General features: G+C 37.2%; 1 protein-coding gene across 4 annotated transcripts in view; it reads left to right on the forward strand.

Moving 5' to 3' along the window:
- LOC105841728 (uncharacterized) overlaps positions 1–24446 on the forward strand; it is a 134455-nt gene that overhangs the window by 92064 nt on the left and 17945 nt on the right. For all 4 annotated transcript variants that reach the window (XM_021348237.3, XM_062673243.1, XM_012690978.4 and 1 more), the window contains one exon: positions 14127–14190. In XM_021348237.3, coding sequence (XP_021203912.2) covers positions 14127–14190 — 64 coding nt within the window. The remainder of the gene's footprint in view (positions 1–14126; positions 14191–24446) is intronic.

A 24446-nucleotide genomic window follows, 5' to 3' on the forward strand; every position in this document is an offset into this window, starting at 1 on the left:
TAAAGCATGTCTATTTACGATTATTTAAAATTGAATACGTCTATCTACAGTATTCATGACCGTATAACATAACCAGGTGGCAGTGATACCGTCGCATTTTGCCGTCTGCACAGGATATAAACGTAATTCGGTGTCATTACCACCGCGCTGCACTATATAGTGAGACTGGTTCTGTCGATGGTAGTCAAAGTTTGAGATTAAATTGTTACTGCATACGTCTTTGGTGCGATCCAAATTGAATTTGAGTATGAATTTTTGTGCAACTTTGCACTGTGCAATTTTGTGTAGGAAAACAGCCTTTTAATTCCCAACAACTATTAAAAATCTGTCTTTACATGTTTGGCAGGAGCAAAGATTAGGTCTTAGGCAACTAAGCTTCTGCTATTTGTCAATAGATGGCTGTAGTTGTGCTGGTCTATTTTGACAGATTAGAAAACGAAGTTTGTAAACCATTTTGACAATTTTGTTGTCACGTGTTATGTAACAGCAAAATGTGTTACATTTAAATAGTGGTAGGTGACACTTTCTCTTGTAGAGGGCAGAGGTAAAGAGTACCGTCTTGTATAGAGGACAAGTTGAAAAATGTCTGGAAATTGGGAGTGAAAAAGTAATGAACAAAGCAGTTTTAAACAGAGTGAAATGTTCTGGATTGGAGGAAAGTGTGGTAGTTTATAATGCTATTTTTAAAGCTTTCCACTTACTATTATAGCACTATCTTAATTTGCTCCCTTCCAGCGTACACTTTTAAATACACTGAGATGAATATTGATGATTGTTGATCAATTAAATACACTTACTTGAACTCTTTGTTTTAGTGATTTTAAAGATTTTTTATTGTATTGATCGATGACCTAAATGCCACCTTCCATCTTGAGACGACAGGTTACGCGATATAAAAGTGTAATATGCTCATTCACAATCTCCGCATGATGTCCTATGTCAACATGGTTTTCAGGTATTTATTAAACGGCCCCATTTTATTCCTGTTATTACGATATCGGGGTCACTAAAAGTATAATGTAACCATTAAATAGATTGATTTCTAAAGCAAATAAATTTTTTTAGGGCATCTATACTATCTATACTAATATTATAAAGAGGAAAGATTTGTTTGTTTGTTTGTTTCGAATAGGCTCCGAAACTACTGGACCGATTTGAAAAATTCTTTTTCCATTAGAAGCCGACGTTGTCCCTGATGAACATAGGCTATTTTTTTTTTTTTTTTATTTTTTTTTTTTGGATTCATGTGCGTTTTAATGTTTCCGAAGCGAAGCGAGGGCGGGTCGCTAGTTTATTATAAATGAAACATAGCTCGGAAATTTGAGAACCACTTGCAAAGATTAATTTATGATAACTCCATATAATATTTAAGCATTTAAGGGCGCACTGTGCTATTACTGATAGAGTATTTAAGTCAATTGAATTATTAAATTTGCATACTTCTCTACCGACTCATAAGCAGAAGCAACTCATAAGCAATCATCATCATTATTTTTGTTGTTAAAATACCGTTTTTTTTTTCCTAAACAAATAGGTTCTAAAAACGGAAAATGATTAAGTTTTTCTATTTTTAATTTAATTTTGTTTTAAACTTATATAATTATATTATGTATAAAAATTTTGAGAATATTTGTGTTCTTAAGAGCCCCTGATCTTTGTTATCTTCGTCGTCTATCGTTACACATGACTGTAGGTATTCTGTGTGTGTATTTACATAAATATAGTTATCAGTCTCTAAAAAATATAAAATAAAAAAGGATCATATAAATAAATAAGTAAAATATAAACAAAGATTCCACATGACCACGACTGCTCTGCCAAGAGTAGCCGACAGTGATGATGATGATCAATCTCTGGTTCCCATTGTACAAAGAATCCTGGTTTGGGGTCAGATGAGCGTGCGTGACTTATCGCTGATAATTTATTATTATCTTCGACGTGATTGGGATTCCGATCAAGATTATTTAAATGGTTGGCTGAAAGGACTCATCTACTGAAGCCTGGAAGGACCTGCTTCGAGACAAGAGCTATAAATCTCGATTTTGCTATGTAATGATTGTCCCAATCTTAAAACCGGATCGTTAAGAATAATTTATTGGGCCCAACATTACGTCAATGCTTTATTAGTTTATAGATTCAAGTGGAACCGAAAAATATTTTTTGAATTGATTTATTAGCTACCTGTGAAACTGGATCGCCCTCCGCCGCCTCTCTTTAATTTGACGATCGGCAATTCGATCGATCGATTTCTTGTAATAGTGAGCTTTATTCACGAATGTCAATATCATTCGCGAAGCAGCTTCTCTTGAGTTGTTAAGTCTCCTTCGGAGGCGCTCGGGCAGCTGTTAGCAAATCCCACCCCTCCTGGCTGAGCCTTTGCTCGCCCACCTGTCCTGGTGAAACTGAAAAGGCCTCCGGGTCACCAGTAATACTTCAATCATAAAAAAAAAAAACTAATGTCAATAACAAAAGCAAATCAGAACATTCAGAACGTAATGTAAATCTAAAACTTGTAGTATCACTGAACATAGTCTAAATTCAATCACTGAACGAAGACTAGTGTCGCGTGAGTTGACTGGCCAAGTGAAGGAGTACTAAAGACCACAGAAGCACTATTTGGATAAGATCGAAGTATCAATGGCATTAGTATAACACTGTTAATGTAACCTAAGTCAAAATGGACCTTTTCTTCGCGGCCGAAATAGGAAGAAAGAAATAGGGCTTAGGTAAAATATCATTATTTTAATTTGGTACAATACTTGCTGCTTCTCTTCCTATAAAAGAAACTATCAAGATCATCATCGACTTAAGTACTCGACAAAAAATTCTCATTTTCTTTATTTTTCCTAAATTAAATTAAGTGTTCAAATTATTTTCCTTCGGCACGAATACAGGTTCTGCATATCCTCAGAAAAGATCTTCTAATCAATCGTGTGGAACTCTTTGAATTTATTTCTTCTGCTGTTTCAGAAATTAGTTAGGTATAACTAGTGGTCCCTTAGTACTCGAAATTCGACTATAATTAATTGAAATTATAAGTTTGAACATTATCAGGTTCTATTGTCAAAGACTATTATACTTATAATCACATTTCGCCAAGACTACACTATAGACAAATAATATTAAAGACAAACAATATTAATCTATTCTCAAATTGACCACAGACTTTAAACAATAACAAAAGTTTGAAATTAAGCAAAAGAGTATATATGCGTGTGTGTGTGTGTCATGTACATGGTAGTGTGTGTAATGTATTTGTTTTTGATTTAATGTATGTATTTTTTATGCATAATTTTAAAAAGATATTAGCATTCTGCACTCCTTCTCTATATTCTCTATAAGTGTGGGAAATTTCATACTCGTCCATCTGCGCAGTTTTCATAACAAAGGGGAACAAAGTTTTTGCTTCACGTATTATCCTATTACTATATAGATATATAATTTTAAATATGGCCCGTGTCGTCTCGCCTGAGAGACCACAGCGAATTATCACGGGATAGCTGACCGGTGCTAGATTAGAAGATAAGATTAGAGGTTTTCTAACACAACTTTGGGATTACCGTAAGCTTATATTACTTCTGAGAAGTTACTTACTCTATTGTTCGAAGTTTTGTGTCCTGAATAGTCATGTCGATGATTCACTACATCATAAAGTTTTACGATTTGCTTTTAAATGCTGGTTCTGTATTCAAAGACCCGATGTTTATTATTTTCTTATTGTTCAGACACATGAACAGTATATCGGATATTAAGTGCTTATCGGAGTCCATAGAAGTCTCTATGTGACCTCTACCTAGGGACATAAGGTCTAAATCGGTATTGAGTGTTCCACAATTCAACAAGGGACAGCTATTACCCTCCAAAAATGGGCAGGGTAGGGATCTATATGATAGGGACCTATCAGCATATTCTTCTGTGTTACAGTTAGGGAAAACATGCATATATTTTTTTCGTACAAGTACACTCAGACCTCCAAAACTGGACATGTTCAAGAAAAGTATCGACTCGTAATGGGATCGAACCAGAAACCAATATAACAGTAGCCACAGCCACTAAACAACAAGGTTTTATAGGCATATCTGAGCTGACTTCGCGATCCATTTGCTATTAAGTCGGTAATGAAGCTTATAAAGGCTATACCACTTTTTTGTTAATTTTTCTACCTATGCTGATAGGTGAACTCACGGGGCCCAAATCGGGAGTGTTGCTTACACTGACCCTAGCAAGAGCCGTGCTTCGCAAAATCTTTCACCGCATCGGAAACGCGACCCACTAAGATGATCCGGCGAGAAACTCAGTGGGCTCTGTCTAAGGGAGCATACCACTAATGCCACCCGCAAAATTATAAATTGCGCAATTACTAGTGGGAGGACGTCTTGTGAGTCCGCGCGGGTAGGTACCACATCCGTGCCTATTTTTGCCGTAAAGGGCAATGGATTTCGGTTTGAAGGGTAAAAACTGAGACCTTAGAACTCATGTCTCGAAGTTGATGTCGGCATTTACGTTGTAGATGTCTATGGACTCCGATAACCACTTAACACTAGGTGGGTTGTGAGCTCACGCATCCATCTAGACCAGAGTTCCCCAAACTTTTTTGTGTCGTAGACCCCTTGCCATGTTTTTCCGTGTTGGGTAGACCCCCTACTTACTTGATATTGATTTCCTGTAAATTTCTAACTGTAGTAAAGCTTAGTGTTAAAAACTTAAAGTAAAAACACAGGTTAATTTATACATTTATTAATTGAATTTAAATAAAAACTACTCAAAATAGAATTTTGTATCTGTTATGTAAAATATACGTAACATAAAATAAACTATAAATAAAATAACATAAGCAATAAGTCAATATTTTTAGTGAGAAGGATGAACCTGATGCTTTAATAATAAATTATCAACATTTGGCGTCAATTTTGTAAGGGTTAATCTTAAATCTCCTCGGCTAATGAATGATATCTTGATATTATAAGATAGTATGATGTAAGTAAATAGGTACTATCAGTGTATGTGTTGAGATCCACTATCGTGGACCCAAATTTTTTTCGCTGACGTAGACCCCTTGCAGGTTGTCATAGACCCCTAGGGGTCGATATAGACCACTTTGGGAATCACTGATCTAGACAATAAAAAAGCCATGAAGCAGCGCGATATCTGTTAAATACAACTGAAACAGACTAAACATTGGTATCAAACCGTACGGGATTCCAACACGAACAACCCGTTAATGAATTAATCTAAAATCGACGCTATCGCTTTAAACTTGAAAACGCCGGCTATTCGACTTCATGAAACTCCAATTAAATACAATGTACTCGATTATCGAGTTATTATCGAGTTGTTTTCATTCGATTCCATAATTACCAGCCATATCTTGAATACACTTCGTTCGTTCGGATTAAACTTAACTATTACTATGCACCGGTTTATTGAATGTTTTTCTTTAAACTCCTATAGTCTAAAAAGTTGGATATAATCTGTATATATAAAAATGAATTGCTGTTCGTTAGTCTCGCTAAAACTCGATAACGGCTGGACCGATTTGGCTAATGTTGGTCTTGAATTATTTGTAGAAATCCAGAGAAGGTTTAAAAGGTTTAGATAAATATGAAAATGCTGGGAATTAAATAAAAATAACGATTTTGTTTTTCCTTTGATGTGTCCCCCATCGGACGGATTCCTTTTGTTTGTTTTAAGTTTATTTTATAATAAGTTTAAGTTTTTTAATTATCGATTGAGGCACTACGAAGTCTGCTGGGTCAGCTAGTTGTTAATAGTGTTTAAGGGTGATAAATGTAATCGAAATGAATGACACGAACGCGGCTTCTTTGGACATGGTTCTCTTATGAGATCCACACTGATCTGTAGACATCATATTTTTTTTTTCAACATTCATTTCCCTCTTTTTTTTTTAATTATTTCAATGTTTTCTGTTAGTTTTTATTTGGGGTTTTATATTTTTTTAATTTTTTTATGTATTGTTATTTTATTATTTAATAAATAAAAAGTCGGATTCTGACTACTTCACAACCGACCTTACGCGAGTTGTTTTCACACCCAAAAGGATCAATTGATCGATCTTATCCAGTTATGTGAACCTACAAAAAAACAAAAAAAATGTCCCAAAGTAAACCTTTTAACAAGGCCCATTTGCGATTATTCCCCGAAATGGAAACGAATCCTCCTAATAACACGAAATTAGCCTTTATTAATATTAATGAAATTAATCTCGAGTCTGTCACTGTCATAGGTATCCTCCGATTTCCCTAACAGCCTTATTTATACAGCTTAAAGCTGTTCTTTCTATAAAATATCATGCTGTCTTTTTTTGGAAGTCGTCGGAGTCGTTTATACTGAGACCTTAGAACTCATATCTCAAAGAGGGTGGCGCATTTACGTTGTAGATGTCTATGGGCTCCAGTAACCACTTAACACCTGGTGGGCTGTGAGCTCGTCCACCCATCTAAGCAATAAAAAAAAACAATGTAGCCATAATTAAAACTATTTATACAGATTAATCTCGCGTTTTGTTATGAATAAATAAGCAGTCAGTTTTCCGTGGAGACCACGAATTTCTAAATCATAATAATATATTATTTCCCTCGCGTAATATCCGTATCGTTTGCATTCTTGAACGAGAGATAGCGTGAGATCCACCACATAGCAGAGATAAGAAGAAAGATACTAGTTTAAAATTCAATTTAAATAGGTACAGAAATAATAATATATTATAGTATTTGTTGTATGTTAGAAGTTGAATCCCGTTAACGTAAACATGACCCACCGCGTTCACGACTCTACGATTTACTGTCGCCGTTGCACATCTTTTTGTGAGCACAGGTCCGCAGTTAAGCAGATATAACTTTTATGTCAGATCGGGTAAAAACTATTTTCATTTAAATATTTGGGTACGCTTCGGAATCGTCGTGGCCTATAGAATAAAACGCTTGCTGTTCAAATACCGCAGGCAGACACCAATTTATTCAAAGGAAATTCATTTTTCAGTGCACGATCGATTCTCATTTATTTGTCATAATAATCAACACCCCAAAATTAACACGCTGAAGTAATTATGTCGATTTCTCTCTTCGATCTTCTTACTCAGGCACCGAAATTTCTAGAAGAGTCTTGGAAAGATGAATCCGAAAATAATGACTATGAATGTATTTCTAAAAGACTAAAACACAGATTAAATACAAAATAAGGCAAAGTTAGGCATCTTATTAACAGAAATTGACATATTTTTTACGCAATAAGTAAATAAGTTGTCTATAAAAATAACTGAAACTACAAGTCATTATATTTTGAAAGAATTTGCACTAAAGTCAACATTTTCCGTTGATGCTCAGTAGTACTATATAAACACAAAGGAATAAATGTGCATATCTCACTCTAACACTACTGATTGCCGTCATATGCTATTGCATTATATTGAAATTGCCTCAAATTCGTCCCTGAACTTTAAAAGCACGTTCAGAGATCGTGAAAGAGTTTTTATTTTATTAAAAGATCTATAAAATTTCTCCTGGACATTCTTTCGCAATGGAATGTCGCTTTAAAGTTTAACCAAGAAACAAAAGCACATTATGCTGAAAGGGCTCCTTTTTTAATTTATTTATTTGAACCCAACATGATACAGTAGGGCCTAAAAGAAGAAATCGACTACATTCAGTGAAGAAATTAAATTGACACGAAATATTATTTTACTATTGTTGGCGAGTGTACCGCGTTGCACAAGTTCATCGAACCCGCGCGTCAGCTGATCGTTTAGGCATCCAAATTAATCAAGAGGCCATAATTAATTAAAAGCATATTTTACGCGATATTTGAAGTATCGTTTACGAAACCAGCCATCTTCATTTCCTAAGTTACTTCAAGCTCGGTAATGAACACTCCTTGACCATGCACATTCCGGGTATCGTAGTCAGAACCAGGCCAAAAACGTTGACGTGTCGCAGATCGCAAACATTACTGTTATTTATAAATTGAGTTACGAAGCCACAGTGGCATGAAATAAGCCGTACGTTTTTGTCGATGGCTGAGCTTTCACAAGATATTCTAGATGATTCAAATCGAACACAAATGATAGATCATTTTCAGATGTAGACCCACGAGCTATGTGCGAAATTATAGTGTGGAATTATGCATAAACTTATTTTACATTACAGAAGATAGAAAAAAGGATAATACAGGCTTAGTGTTAAATTACTACAGGAGTCTATAGACATCATAAGCGTACTACGACCAAATATCAGAAATGAGTTAAGGCAACTTTCATGGCTTAAGCTCGAGTTTTTATTGTCGTTATATTGTCAATGTTTTAAACAAACAACTTTCACGGATGAGCAAGTATAAACAATTAATGACGAAAATAATAAACGCGAGTTTTAACTGTGTAAGTTTTGTGTATATACATACACCTCGCGAAAACCCAAGAAGAAATTACGCGTGACATGAAAATTTAAGTCTTCATTTTTAAACTTGTATCTTACAAAACGCATCTCTAAACTTCCCTAGGTACGTATAGGTAAAATTTTTCATCTTGCAAATAGTTATTGTAAAACAAAACCTCAAGTCGACTTCACATAGTCGTTCGGACCAAAAACAATAGCTTTCAAACCGAGCACGCTTCGAAACCGCAAAGCAATAATCGAAACAGAACCTAACCTTGATTTGAAACAACTATATTTATTACGCTGTACGGTACAGTCGGCTGCAAAAACGCATGGGTGGTGCAGAAAAAATATCATAATATAAGAACCTATAATTAACGCCATCTATGTAACAAGGTCAGGATATGATATCACTATTTAGTGTGAATTGCTTTAGTAAAAAACACAACTAGTTTTGTGTTTTTAAGTCGTCGTGGGCTAAAGGATAAGTCGTCCGGTGCATTCATGTTGAGCGATGCATCGGTGTTCGAGTCCCAGGCGGGTACCAATTTTTCTAATGATATACATACTAAACAAATGTTCACGTTAGTATTTTCGTCATTAGTTGTTTATACTTTACTGGTGGTAGGACCTCTTGTGAGTCCGCACGGGTAGGTACCACCACCCCGCCTATTTCTACCGTGAAGCAGTAATGCGTTTTGATTTGAAAGGTGGGGCAGCCGTTGTAACTGTACTGAGATCTTAGAACTTATATCTCAAGCTGGGTGGCGCATTTACGTTGTAAATGGATATGGGCTCCGTCCACCCAACTAATCAAAATCTTAACTTTCTTCACGAGACAAAAACAACAATATATTTTACGATTCAATTTCGCATTTTTAATTGTCATTATTATTTCAAACACTATAAATGCAAAGCCGCCGGTCACCCGGAACATGTTTTGTTGGATCCCCCGGACTCACTCTCGCTGCTTTTAGATACCTCAAGCACCGGTCACTTCTTCAAACGAGCCTTGTGGAGGGTATTAAACGGTAAACAGCGGTTTGGCTCTACTCCTGGCATTGCTGACGTCCATTAGCGATGGTAACCACTCACCATCAGGTGGGCTGTATGCTCGTCTACCTCCTCCTCCATACGTCGTTCTCCGTGACTCTTTTGCTCTACGCATTTACCCAAGAAAACTCGTCTGCCTATACGGCAATAAAAAATAAGGAAAAAGTTCCTGAAATACCCGCTAAACTACGAACAATATAACAAACCTCTTCTTCTTTTATCCCACAGTCGTCCACTGCTGGTCATACCCCCCCCCCAATCTTCGCCACAACGATGCAGTCAGCGTAAGATCGGTCGCTGTGACGAGCAGACCTCTTAACACCGTAAAATATGCCTCAGGCCGTTTCAAAGCTAATGTATCAATACACAACGCACAAATATCTCGGCCAGTACAGTGAAATATGTAATTTAGATCTTAGCCAGTACCGCTGGGGCCGCGGGCGTGGGTGATCAAACTACGCTCAACGCTTGCCATTTTATTAATACGCTTTTATTAGCTTCAGACGTATGTATGTTGGTATGTAACGGAATCTTTGAACATGATTTTGAACCCCTTGAAAACGTCGGATTAACTCGAGATTTGGTTATACTTATTAAGGACCGATGACAATTCAATAATAAAAAATAAAAAAATTAAAATAATGAAATTCAACTAAAAAAACTAACAAAATACGCTTTTATAAAAAATGCAACTAAAAAATAGATTTTTTTAATAAATTTGAATTAAAAATAGTGTAAGACATAATGCTTTTATTGTAAAAAAGCGTGGGGTGTTTTTCAGGATATTATCAAAATAACCCTTCTACTCATTCATATCTGTTCATAAAATATTTATAACTACTGATACCACGCACCCCACGCTTTTTTTTACAATAAAAATATTTTTTTCTTACATTATTTTTAATTCAATTCAATTATTAAATTTTATTGCTGTGTATATTAGAACGTATAAAAAGGGATATGTTGTATGTATTGAAGTTAGTTTAATAGTGAAAACGACAGATGATTCAATAGACCACGATTTGGTTTAATATTTTGAGATGGATGAGCGAGCTCACGACCCATCTGGTGTTAAGTGGTTACCGGAGCCCATAGACATCTACGACGTAAATTCCGCCACCCACCGCAAAAACCTATGCACTAAGGATAACGATAGCTCACAAATATAAAATATATAAGAAAAAGTCCCAAGGGAACAGATTAAAAAAAAAAAACAGAATCTTTGATTATTCATTCACCGTCCAGGCGGTTCGATTGTGGAATGCTCTGCCGGATGCAGTGAGAAGTGCTCCAACTTTAAACTTTTTTTTTATTGCTTAGATGGGTGAACGAGCTCACAGCCCACCTGGTGTTAAGTGGTTACCGGAGCCCATAGACATTTACAACGTAAATTCCGCTACCCACCTCGACACATGAGTTCTAAGGTCTCAAGTATAGTTACAACGGCTGCCCCACCCTTCAAACCCAAAGACATTATTGCTTCACGCCAGAATTAGACAGGGCGGCGGTACCTACCTACCTATGCGGACTCACATGACGTCGTACCACCAATAGGAGACCAATGGTATTTAGGCTAATCATTATTCAACTATCCAGCGTAAATATAACATTACACTAATTAATTGCACACGAAAACGAAAGCAAAATTAATTTCAACACAGTACAACCTAAAATACTTACGAATTTACATAATCATTGATTTATGTACAGACGGAAATCTATACGGAACTTAATTCTAGATATTTCAAATATTGTTTTATCTAATTGTTATAGTAAGTTAGTAATTACTTGATAATTGACATTCTTATACCGATTCATTCATTCAATAAACTTGTCCTGCGGCTTCGGAGGATTTTTTTTATTGCTTAGACGGGTGAACGAGCTCACGGCCCACCTGGTGTTCAGTGGTTACTGGAGCCCATAGTTATCTATAACGTACATGCGCAACCCACCTTGAGATATAAGTTCTAAAGTCTCAGTATAGTTACAACGGCTGCCCCACTCTTCAAACTGAAACGCATTATTGCTTCACGGCAGAAATAAGCAGGGCGGTGGTACCTACCCGTGCGGACTCACAAGAGGTCCTACCACCAGTAATTACGCAAATTATAATTTTGCGGGTTTGATTTTTACTACACGATTTTATTCCTTCACCGTGGAAGTCAATCGTGAACATTTGTTAGGTACGTATTTCATTAGAAAAATTGGTACCCGCCCGCGGGATTCGAACACCGTTGCATCGCTAGATACGAATGCACCGGACGTCTTATCCTTTAGGCCGCGACGACTTCACTGTCAGCATACCGCAATACACAGCAGTTATTTACTGCAAATTACGTGTAATGTGAGCCCGTACGGGTCGGCTTTGCCATCTAGATCATATTTGTCGCGAAGCAATCATACATTCCACAACGCGCACACTACATTATGTCGCATGTCATTACTGTCATATCTTTACTGTCTCAACTACTTAAAAATCTAAATGGGCCGAAATGTCGTTTTTTTTATTGCCTACATGGGATTTTTTTTTTTTTTTTTATTGCTTAGATGGGTGAACTTACTCACAGCCCACCTGGTGCTAAGTGGTTACTGGAGCCCATAGACATTTACAACGTAAATGCGCCACCCAGCTTGAGATTTAAGTTCTAAAGTTTCAGTATAGTTACAACGGCTGCCCCACCCTTCAAACCGAAACGCATTACTGCTTCACGGCAGAAATAGGCAGGGTGGTGGTACCTACCCGTGCGGACTCACAAGAGGTCCTACCACCAGTAATAATCTGTCTGCCCATCTAGAGACGATTTTACTTCTGGCACTTTTCAGAAGTATTTATAATATATTGTTATGCCGATAAGAGTAACGCCATCTATTGTCCGATAGCGGAAACACACATAAAAAATACTCGACTTGTGAGGAATGTTCTCGATAATTCTAGGGATGTCGTATCGACTATAAAACCGTTGCAGAGATGGCACGCAGGCAGTCAGTAATCGTAGCTACTCGAAGCGAAACAGCGAACGGATCACCTGAAGCAAAGCGGAAGAAGTGAATTCAGAATTTTAAAGTGTTTGTGAAGTGCTTTAAGTGTTCTAAGTGCTAATACAGCTTTAATTTATACTTCGGTAGAATTTTATTTATCCCGAACCCCAGCGCGTAATAATATTTTTCGGCAGTATTAGCTGATTAGTTTTAAGACTTGAACATTTTAGTTACAAATGTTTTGTGATTTTTTATTTTACACCGATTTCGTTTTAGTTTAAATTCATTTTGTTTTATCATTACCTCTTGCGTTTGTGCAATAACCCTTCGACTCCCATGGAACTAGGGGATGCAATTGTTGACAATGATGGGAGGTGCTTAGTATCCACTTGTCCATTGCTCTTTGGACCAACCCTTTGACTGAGAATATTGATTTAATAATAAAGCTTCAGGTTTAACGTATGAGACCCAATAATGTCCCGAGTCGTCATCTATACGAGAATAAAACGGAGAAAGAGAGAGAGAAAGAGAGCCAAATTCTCGAAACCGTTTTAAATTTGCAATCGCTCCGATTTCGTTTCAATCAGTCATTTCAATTCTCGATTGCGCAAACCGCTAAATTGTTTTTAATCGCGCCCCTCAAAATACACAAACTGTGGTCAGAGAGAGAGCCAAACTGAGAATTGTGCAAGTGGTACTAAATCAAAACGACCCACTTATCCCGCTCGATTGCTTCAAATACAATTCCTCCTCGCAATCCAAGCCCAATTGCAAGAGATTGCACTGTACATCTTGCAAATTCTTTATTATTATTATTATTATAGTATCGATGGAAAACGTCATTTTACGGTGATAGCTGAGCTAATGCTTGGTGCTGCTCCGTCGGTTTTGCTTCACTGGAATTAGGTTTTTCGCGTGGAGCAAGTTATAGGCGATAGCGTTTATTACATGTGATCGTAACTGAAAATGATTAACATCAGGCGTTATACAGCTTTTTCGGTCACCGTCCTCGTCGAACCCGTCGCTTGCGACGAAGGGAAGCGAGGGCGGGTCGCTAGTACCAAATAAAATCCTTTAATTACAGAGAAAAATGTGGCGTATTAAGCGAAATGCCGCTTAAACCAAATAGCCTAACACCCCTCGTTATGATCTCTTGTGAGCATTTAACATCAGATGTTCCGTGATCTCTATCAATCAAGAGTTATAAAAACCTACACTTTCGAACGACCTACCTAAAAGAAGCAATGTCAAATCCTCCTAAACAATAAGTTTACCTAATTACTAAATACCTAAAGCAAACCCAATAGTGTCTAGAGTCGACAGGAAGACACGTCGGCTGGAAGATGTGTTTCAATAAGCTTTTAAGTTTTTTTTTGTTATTGCTTAGATGTGTGGACGAGCTCACAGCCCATCTGGTGTTAAGTGGTTACTGGAGCCCCTAGACATCTAGAACGTAAATGCGCCACCCATCGCGAGATATAAGTTCTAAGGTCTCAGTATAGTTACAACGGCTGCCCCACCCTTCAAACCGAAACGCATTACTGCTTCACGGCAGAAACCGGCAGGGTGGTGGTACCTACCCGTGCGGACTCACACGAGGTCCTACCACAGGGTAAAAAGAGATCTCGAAAATCTAATTGACCACGTGCATAATATACAAAGTATCAGATAATTTATAATAAAAAACTTTTTTTTTCTTTGTTGCAGCGAGCTGGCTTTGTTGGAAGGAATGGCGAATTCCGGAGGCTGGAGTGAGGAGCCGGTCCCTAAGGTACGTTTTTTGAGACGCTTTTATTAGCTCATCTTATAGCTCCTTGGTGCGCGCGGATGACGTTCTCTCTGATAACTTCCATCCAAGTGCTGGGGTTCGCCAAGGTTGCATTGTATCGCCGCTCTTATTCAATGCGTACACAGAGATCATAATGCGCATCACTTTGGAGAACTGGACAGATGGTGTAGCAATTGGGGGGTATAGGATTGCAAACTTGCGATACGCGGATGATACCACTTTGTTTGCAACTGATGCGCAATGCTTGGGGGAGTTACTGTCGAGGATGGAACGTGTGAGCCTTGAGTTTGGATTAAAGATTAACCGCAGTAAGACCAAGGTGATGATTGTCGATCGCGCTATGAATAACTCGCCGGACGTGACTCAAATAGCGGGTTGTGACGTGGTCCAGTCCTACATATACCTTGGGGCGTTAATCTCAAATAATGGCGGATGCATGGACGAAATCAGAAGGCGCATGGCTGTCACGAGGTCGGCGATGGACGGGCTGAGGAAAGTATGGAGAAATAAAAACATAACCAAAACCACAAAGATCAGGCTCGTTAGAACACTAATATTCTCTATATTTCTATACGCTGCTGAGACGTGGACCGTGCGAGACGTGGAAAGGAAGAAAATAGACGCTCTGGAAATGTGGTGCTGGAGAAGAATGCTTGGAGTTTCGTGGACCGACTTTCGTACAAATGTCTCGATACTTCAGGAACTCGGCATCAAGCAGCGTCTATTTGGTATAGTACAGTCTCGAATGGTGAATTTCTTCGGACACGTTTCGCGACGAGATGACCGGTCCATAGAACGCCTCGTTGTACAGGGAAGCGTTGATGGTACAAGACCGCGCGGGAGGCCACCAATGCGATGGACCGACCAAATTAAAACTGCAGTGGGAGGTCCCCTAAATGAGTGCAGTAGAATGGCCTCGAGCAGGGAGAGATGGCGCGACATCGTGAGACGCATCAAGTCTGCCCCTTCCAACACTACATGACGATCACGACCACTCTGTCAAGAGTGACACGACTGAGAAGAAGAATAGCTACATTAATGTATATATGGGCGCAAACACCACTATTGGCAATAATTAACATGATAATATATAGTTTAGTTTGAAAATGTCATTATTTATTTACTAGCCGTACTCGCCCGCTTCGCTGAACGAACGAAAAGAATCGAACGAATGAAACGAACGAAAGAACGAAAATAATCGAGAACTTCCTCTTTTTTTTTTTCTTTTTTTTTATTGCCCTAGTAAGCAGACGAGCATACGGCCCACCTGATGGTGAGTGGTTACCAAGCCGCTGCCTACTAATATATTTTACATGTGTTTTTTTCTTTCAAAAATAGTTCAGTGTACGTTGGCCCGTGCGATGAGTGATCAGCGTTTTCCATGGATTTTATAACCACAAAGATAATTACTGTAAAAACTGAATGCAAATTATCTTAATTTAAACTGTAGACACTTGTACATGGCAAATGCTAGTAATTTAAAAAAAAAAAAAACGATTGTGCAGAACGAGAGCGTGCGAACAAACCGTAAGTAATTATAAAGACATTAATTGTAATTAAATTCAACGAAAAATATGAAACCTGTCGTTGAGAATACTATAGTTTCAATTTACATAATCATATATTGTTTCTGTGCAAGAAGAAATAGATCTACCATAACGACGGGTGAAAAGCTATTTGGTTTAAACGACATTCACTGGTGGTAGGACCTCTGGTGAGTCCGCGCGGGTAGTACCACCACCCTGCCCATTTCTGCCGTGAAACAGTAATGCGTTTCGGTTTGAAGGGTGGGGCAGCCGTTGTAGCTATACTTGAGATCTTAGAACTTATATCTCAAGGTGGGTGGCGCATTTACACCGTAGATGTATCTGGGCTCCAGTAACCACTTAACACCAGGTGGGCTGTGAGTTCGTCCACCCATCTAAGCACTAAAAAAAATTAAAAAAACATTACGCTTAATACGCGACATTTATCTTTGTAATTAAAGATCCGTTTTATTTGGTATTATCATCAATAGTTAGTTGTTTTTAATTGACCTTCAATTAGGTTTACTCCATTCAAATAGCTGAAGAAGCTTTTTTGTTATTTTTTTTTTTTCTAAATTTTAAACTTTAAATGGCTCTCCTATAAAATTGCAAAAATTTCGCTTAGACCAAATAGTCTTTCACCCCTCAATATGAAATTGTCGATGTGCTTGTGTATATCTAGATTCCGTATAATAATAATAATAATAATAATGTTTTTATTGCAAGTAACCATGACTCATATAAATTGTTAATAAGACTTAGACCTATGTTAGTAGTTATATTTACATCACAATGAATTACTGTCGTAACATCCCATGGATAGACTCCAAAACTTCGGGATATCTTCTACTAGGTCTGTGATCGAATCAAAAATCGACCAGCAAAGCGGGTCGAGTTTTAATGGTATTAAGAATAGAACAGTTTACTGGGTTAGCATTTTCAATTCTGCTGAGGACTGTAGCCCTATTTGAAGTCGATGACATTTATGCAAAAAAAACGCTTTTTCTGTAACTTTTAGTCCTCAAACTATCCGACTAGTTTGATCAGAAGATCTTTCTAGAAGTATAGGTTAGATGGAGAAAGTGAAATTGTACCTATAGCTCGGATGTTGTTATTCGTTTCTTTATTTCATAGTAAGGTGAATGATTTCACAGGTCCCACCTTGCTTTAATTCTTTAAATGGCTGATCACAATCACATTCCTATCTGCTTCTGTCTTCTATCATGAAGTAATCAGGCGTGCTGATGTGAAGAACAGCCGTCAACACTGTAATTTGATAAAGTAGTTAATACGGGCTCGCTGTGTTCTATATCTTCGAAATAATAGCTGTGGCGGTAGCTAACGGTGTACCAGAGAAATCTAATTAAAACCTGAATCGCAGTATCGATAATTTCAATAGGCTTCAATGGGCAATAACTCTGCGTATCTCCACTGTTTTGTAGTTATGCATTCTAATTTGAAAGAAGAGACAGCGGTTATACAATACAATTTAGACTTAGACCACATGCCTCATGGTAAGTAACGGCATTTACATACATATGGCATATATGTAATAAATTAATAATCTTTTCGGTTATTTCTACAAAGGCTTTCGTATTAACAACAACCGTAAGTTAAACATTCTTAACTTTCACTGCTCCTGAATTTATTTGTTACAACATAAATGAAATAAGTTAAATGATTACAACGGAACCGCTAAGTACGTCCGCGGCTCGATAAAATCGGGAGATGAAATGCAATTTACTGTCATATAAAATCTTTAGACGATACAAGTTACAGGCAACAGCGGGAGACTAAATCCGACGTCGGCTTATGAGCACAATTACGTCACAACGTCAAACAGTCCATCACCGAATAGTGAAGGTGTCGCGGTTAGAAACATCAAGCGAATAATATGCTCGTTGTATACATACATAATATGTGTTGAGCGATGCGAGATGAAAATTTTTAAATTCTAACATGTTGTCGCAATTGAGGTCCACAAGGAATCCTGCACTCTTTCCACGAATCAGACATAAATTTCAAGCCTCAAAGATAGGACAGCCCTAAAATGCAATTGAGAGTACTGACATCCCAAGCAATAGTTTATTTATATGCAGACCTCTTGACGTCCACGCTATAAACAATCAATCACTAACAGGCTGCCAAAACTTAAATACAATACATGTAATTTGGATAAGCTACAAATATCAAAGTATAAATCTTTAAAAACTCTAAAAACTCTGATATGTAGATACTATAATTATTCCTATATAACTAAAAAAAAAATTTTTTTTAAATAAACGCGAAATCCTCATGCTTGGGCCGCGTTCATTAAAGGCGACTTCACACCACGCGCAGCCGTTGCACTGCGTACATCGCGTGCCATCCCGTTCGTTGACCTCGAAAAAATATATTGCGATCGGACACTTGCTTTCTTACATTAATTAATTGAATAATCTGGACGTTCGTTTATATCCATCGTTTTAATGAAGTAACGTCGTTCACATAACTCTTATTGCGTTTCTCAACAGTTAACATTGTACTTTCGCGAACAAAAACGCATTTGCGTTTTTTTAACGCTTACAATATTCATAAGACTAGAGCATCTTTGAATATATCAAGCCATTTCGAATCCACTAAGGCAGCTACGCGTTCATTATTCAAGTCTTCTTCTTCTTCTTCTTCTTCTCCTTATCAGCCCACAGACGTCCTCTGCTGGACATAGGCCTCCCCCAAGTCTCGCCAAAAAGATCAGTCCTGCGCTGCCTGCATCCAGCGGATCGGATTCAAGTCGATAACTGTGTTTTTCCGAGAAGTGGGCATCCTAAACAGATTTTATGTCCTGAGTGAAAAATGATTTGCGAGAGAAGAGTAGTAAAGATGACGTATATAGATATAGCTTGCATAGTAAAAGAGAACATGTTGCGCCAACTCCACGTGGAGGGATAAGGGCGAGAAGTAGCAGAAAAAAGCTGTGTTTTGCTTTAATTGAGGCAGTACACGTGCTAAGAATCTACTACTCCTTTAAAAATGAAAATTGCGCATTGTATGTGTGCCCGCCACTTCCACTATCCTTCTTATTTCTGTCATGAAGCATTCAGTCGATTCGGTTTGTGCGGGATAGCCGGTATGCTGTGGACTTACACTTCGTGTTTTACGACCTCCTTCGCCGCTTTTTTTGTTCCTACCTAATCTGATGGCCTAGACGGCCTAGAGAGACCATATCAGCGTCACCGGTCTAGTAGGTGAGCTTACGGGGCTCAAACCTGACGATGTTGCTAACACGAACCCTAGCAAGAGCCGTGCTTCGTAGAATCCACCACCGGATCGGAAACGCGACCCACTGAGATTTTCCGGCGAGAAACTCAGTGGGCTGTGACTGTGGGTTAATTTACTCGCCGAGCCCAGCAAGCGCCCGCAAGCGGAGGGGTTCGAAGAGAATGATGACCGGCCCTTCGCCGCATAATGTCTACGGGATCCGGTAATAATTTAAAACCAGATCTCTACGGACTTAGTTTTATTGTACAAATTCACCACTCCTTCGAGGTAAACCTTACACGTATTTCCCTAGAAAAAATAATACAAGCCTGTTGGATTTTAATAATGGCATAGACTTGTCCCGAAGAAGAATTTGCTCGGGTTTATCCATATGTTTTTTATGTAAATTCTGGGTATTGAAAACTAAATATAACTGGAGCGTTACGCTGTAACATGGCAAGGCTGTAATGTTAGACAGTCGATAGATGTAGGTAGAGTTGGTAGATAGATGTTGTAATTAAATCAGAGGAACTTATGTTTCTGTTTTCAACTTCGGCTAATTACTTCTGCTTGCCCGTCGTCCGTTGTAAATTTTTTTATTGCATTGATGGGTGGACGAGCTCACGGCCCACCTGATGTTAAGTGGTTACCAGAGCCCATAGACATCTACGACGTAAATGCCGCCACCCACCTTGAGACACCTTGAGACTTGGAATTTGAGGTCTCACTTTTAACTGGTTAAGTAATGTTCTTGGTAATATCATGAACATTGGCTGGATAATAATATGCTGATATTCTAAACCCAGACAGTTTGGCATTGTCGATTTGTCAATATCAAAAAATTTACGATTTGTATTCACGCTATGAATAAAACAAAAGAAAAGGTCGTTGACACTACCTTACCATTTTGTTAGAATATGACCAAAATCAAATGAATTTTATGTTATCGTCCGATTCATATCACTTATAAAACTGCGCTTTAATTAATTTAATAGATTCGAGTTTATATCATTCATCTCTCCGGCACGACTAATTGGCTGTTTAAAATCTTATCTTAGAATCAACCGCCCATTCAGTAGTAAAAATTTCATACATAATCAAGTTATACGTAACGCATAGTCCGGATGTGTTATGCAGAAAAGAGTCAATCAACTTGTACAATAATAAATCAACCCTTTAGATAAGCTGTATGACTTAGCACTTAATTAATTGGAATTTCTTATTGAAATCACCGTTTTTGAAGATTGTAAACTCATTCAATAGATCATTCTAGGTAGTACAAAATTTCCTCTGACTGTTCTATATATTAATGCTATTAGATTTTTTTTATAGTTTAATCTTAAACTTATTTTACATACATCCTTTTCGCAAACAATCATTTGGACCTGGTCATGAATAAGTTTTTTTTTAATTTTTTTTTATTGCTTAGTTGAGTGGACGAGCTCTCAGTCCACCTGGTGTTAAGTGGTTACTGGAGCCCATAGACATCTACAAGGTAAGTGCGCCACCCACCTTGAGATATAAGTTCTAAGGTCTCGGTTAAGTTACAACGGCTGCCCCACCCTTCAAACCGAAACGCATTACTGCTTCACGGCAGAAATAGGCAGGGTGGTGGTACCTACCCACGCGGACTCTCAACAGGTCTTACCACCAGTATCCAATTAAAACAAGAACTATTAAGCTGTTTGAATCATTTCTGCATAACATCAAATTTAGTCGACGTTTCATCATTTCATTCGTTATCTTTTGTATGTGAATTTTCGTAGAAGCAAAATGAGAATTTTTGTCTTGTTAAATTTTTTTAATTCATGGCAATTTTGCAGCCTTTATTGTTTGTCTCGAATTAGATTCTGGTTAAGTGTTGGAATTTTATTTAAAATAAGCACAAGACAATGAGGTATTTTAATACGTAGACAGTTTGTTTTTTCGAGACTCCGAGAATTTTTTTTTTTACTTATTCCTTAGATGGGTAAACGAGATCACAACCCACCTGGTGTTAGGTGGTGTCTGGAGTCCATAGACATCTATAACGTAAATTCGCCACCCACCTTGAGATATAAGTTCTAAGGTCTCAAGTATAGCTACAATATAGTTACACCGGCTTTGCGTTGCCCGGTCGTGGTCGGATAAGAATAACCCTCCAAAACGTTCGTGACCAAGAAAACTGTCCGAAAACATTCGCGATAGTAAAATAAAAAATAACAAATGGGAGCTTAAAGCGTAGTTTGGTTTTAATCACACCATGGTATGTGGTAATGAAATCGTCTTGCTTCAACCTTGAAATTCAAGAAACCAAAACATAATTCCCGTGACTTAATCGATTTATTAGTAATCCTAGTCTAAATCATTTGTTTTCTTAAATTAAACCAAAAACAAACTTTCTCTGTGTCTCTCTGTGTAACTTCTATTGTGGATAGCAATAGTCGCGTGAACCAGAGCACTAATCATAGGGCGGGGTTCGTATGCGAGCGTGCATTTAACGTTTATTATTATCTTTCGTCAATCTTCTATGATGATGTAACTGTAAATAGACCGTGTCTGAAAATTATAGAGTTAGATTTTATTTGTGTATCAAAATTGAGCGGTTCACGTTACGTAGGAAGCACTAAATTGGATATGAAGATTATTATTCTTATTCGAAGTCATACTTGAGTTATCTGTGATTTCTTTTCTTCATAGTAGTCTTGTGTTAGTCATAGTTTGAAACTCGTATTCTTTGGTGGCGGGAGATATCCGAATTGATATAAATTCGTGAATAGTTTGTTATTTCGAGATCCGTGCAAATAGAACAAGACACATTGAGGTGGTTAGAAGTTTTTTTTTGGTCTTTTGCTTCGAACGGATGAATGAGTTCTCGGCCCACATGATTAATGACATGATATTCCAACGCTTTACTGCTTCATGGCAGAAATGGGCGAAGTGATGGTTGCTGCTCGTGCGGGCTCACAAGACGCCTTACACTGGTGGTAGGACCTCTTGGGAGTCCGCACGGGTAGGTACCTCCATCCCGCCTATTTCCGCCGTGAAGCAGTAATGTGTTTCGGTTCGAATAGTGGAGTAGCCGTTGTAACTATACTGAGACCTTAGAACTTATATCTCAAGGTGGGTGGCGTATTTACGTTGTAGATGTCTATGGGCTCCAGTAACCACTTAACACCAGGTGGACTGTGAGCTCGTCCACTCATCTAAGCAATAAAAAAAAACAACTAGTAATGAAGCAAATTATAAAATTGACCAATTTTGTTTTTTCTTATTACACGATGTTTTTAATTTATTATATTTGGTTAGCAAAATTGGTACCTGCCTAGAGGCTTCGAACACCGGCTCAGTGGTATCGCCCTGTACTAATACACCGGGCGTATTATCCTTCAGGCCACGATGCCCATAATCTATTCGTCTACTCACCCGAAAATATATCTTGTTCGAACGAATTACCGTCCAAAATGATATACTTAATTCTTACAAAATTATTCATTCATTAAATTTTTTTTATAGCATCATTGTTATGTGCACTTGAATCATTATATGCGCTTATGTGCGAATTGTTATATTCTTTTAATTCTTTTTCAGAATACCAACATAGTTTAGTAAGCAGACCATTGTAAAATAGTTTACAAAGAACACATAAATCGCGTATTTAAGAGTCATGTTGGAATTATAACTACGCTCTTTTTTAGAATTTGGCCATTGGAACTTTGAAAAGTTGACGACAGATTTAATTCAATGGGAACAACTATATTTGATTGAATATAGTGGCGTTTTGGGTGTGCTTAAAAACTTTGACTATGTTTCTATAGTCAATCGTCTATGTAAGTGTATACGTAAAATCCTTTTCCAACTTACAACCGCTTTACAATATCTTGTCTATTAATTATTTTCTCGAAACTATAATCATAGGTTGAGTATTTCTAATACGCTTTTATTAGCTTCATACGTATGTTAGTATGTAACGGAATCTTTGAACATCATTTTGACCCCCTTCAAAACATCGGATTTACTTGAGATTTTGCATACTTATCAAGGACCATTGACAATTCAATATTTTAAACAGTTTGATCCGTTATCCTTACTAGCATAATTAGGATTAGCGATTTTTTGTTTTCGAGACCCGGAGTGTTTGCGTCAAGACCAAGAAGGGAATCAGGCGCGCCGATCACCTATTTCTCGGATAAGCTACCGACTGATTCAAATAAAAATTTGAAAATTTGAAAAATGTATACTAGTTTAAAAAACTATGCATGGTATCAATAGTTATAAATATTTTGATAATATCCTGAAAACACGTCACGCTTTTTTTACAATAAAATTATTTTTTCTTACACTTTTTTTAATTCAAATTTATTAAAATTTATTTTTTTATTTTTTAGTTGGATTTTCTATAAATGCGTATTTTTTTTTTTTTTTTTTTTCAACTATTTTTTATCAATAGTCAAAATCGATTTAGTGCTCTACAAGTTAAGGTAATCACTACTTACAAATCGAATCCGAACAAGCATTTATTATGGATTCTAATTTAGAGAATCAGGAGACTTCACACTCGAAGTTACAAATAATATGGCAGTGAATTTCAAGGACCAGGTAACTAACTAATACTAACTATGTTCTCATTCGTCGAACGCTCACATTAAACCATACAAAATGAATTAATTCACGCTTCAATTGGCACCGCGCGCTGTTAATTAGAAGTACGTATCGTGAGAGTCATAACCGTTGCATTGAATTGTATTTTTACACGAATAAGCTCCATTACAAATGCGTTTGGCATTCACTTGACTGTGCATTGTGTATTTGTAGCCGCTGTGTGATACTTTCTGTGAGATCTCATTGAGGATATGTTAGTAACGAACCACAAGAACTAGAATAAGGTTATGAAAAGATATAGAACTCGCTCCGGGCATTTCAATATTGTAGTAATTGTTACGTTATAATACTCATTGTAAAAAACTCATATTTAAAAAAAAAATGTAATATTAAAAAATTAATAAATAACAATTTATTAAAAAAAAAAAAAAAAAAAGAAAACATGCCCGCTGAGTTTCTTGCCAATTCTTCTCAGGACGGAGGCTAGTTCTTGTGAATTGGCGGTAGTTCTTTTGACGTTCAACAAGTATGTACTTTCATTTATGTTGAATAAAAATTTTTTGATTTGATTTGATTTGATTTGATTTATGCTGTCAGAATGATTAATGAATGATTTGTAATACAATTGTATTTTATTAAGCATCTACTCCAAAACTTTAAAATTATCCTGTGCTAATCCTTAGCCAAATTATGCAGACAGCGGCTTTGTAGAAGCTAACTCAAGGAACAACGATATTCCCCATTCGAAAAGCTCATACTGGAACTGAAGTAATTAGAAGATGCAAGTCGCACATTTTGTATAAAAGAGGTTTATTTACCACAAATAATACGTGAACGCAATCGGCTGAGAAGAATAAGAATTGACTTCTTAAACAATAAGCAAATGAACCA

This window comes from Bombyx mori, chromosome 17 (genome assembly GCF_030269925.1).
Source record: "Bombyx mori chromosome 17, ASM3026992v2".
Classification (NCBI taxonomy): Eukaryota; Metazoa; Arthropoda; class Insecta; order Lepidoptera; family Bombycidae; genus Bombyx; species Bombyx mori.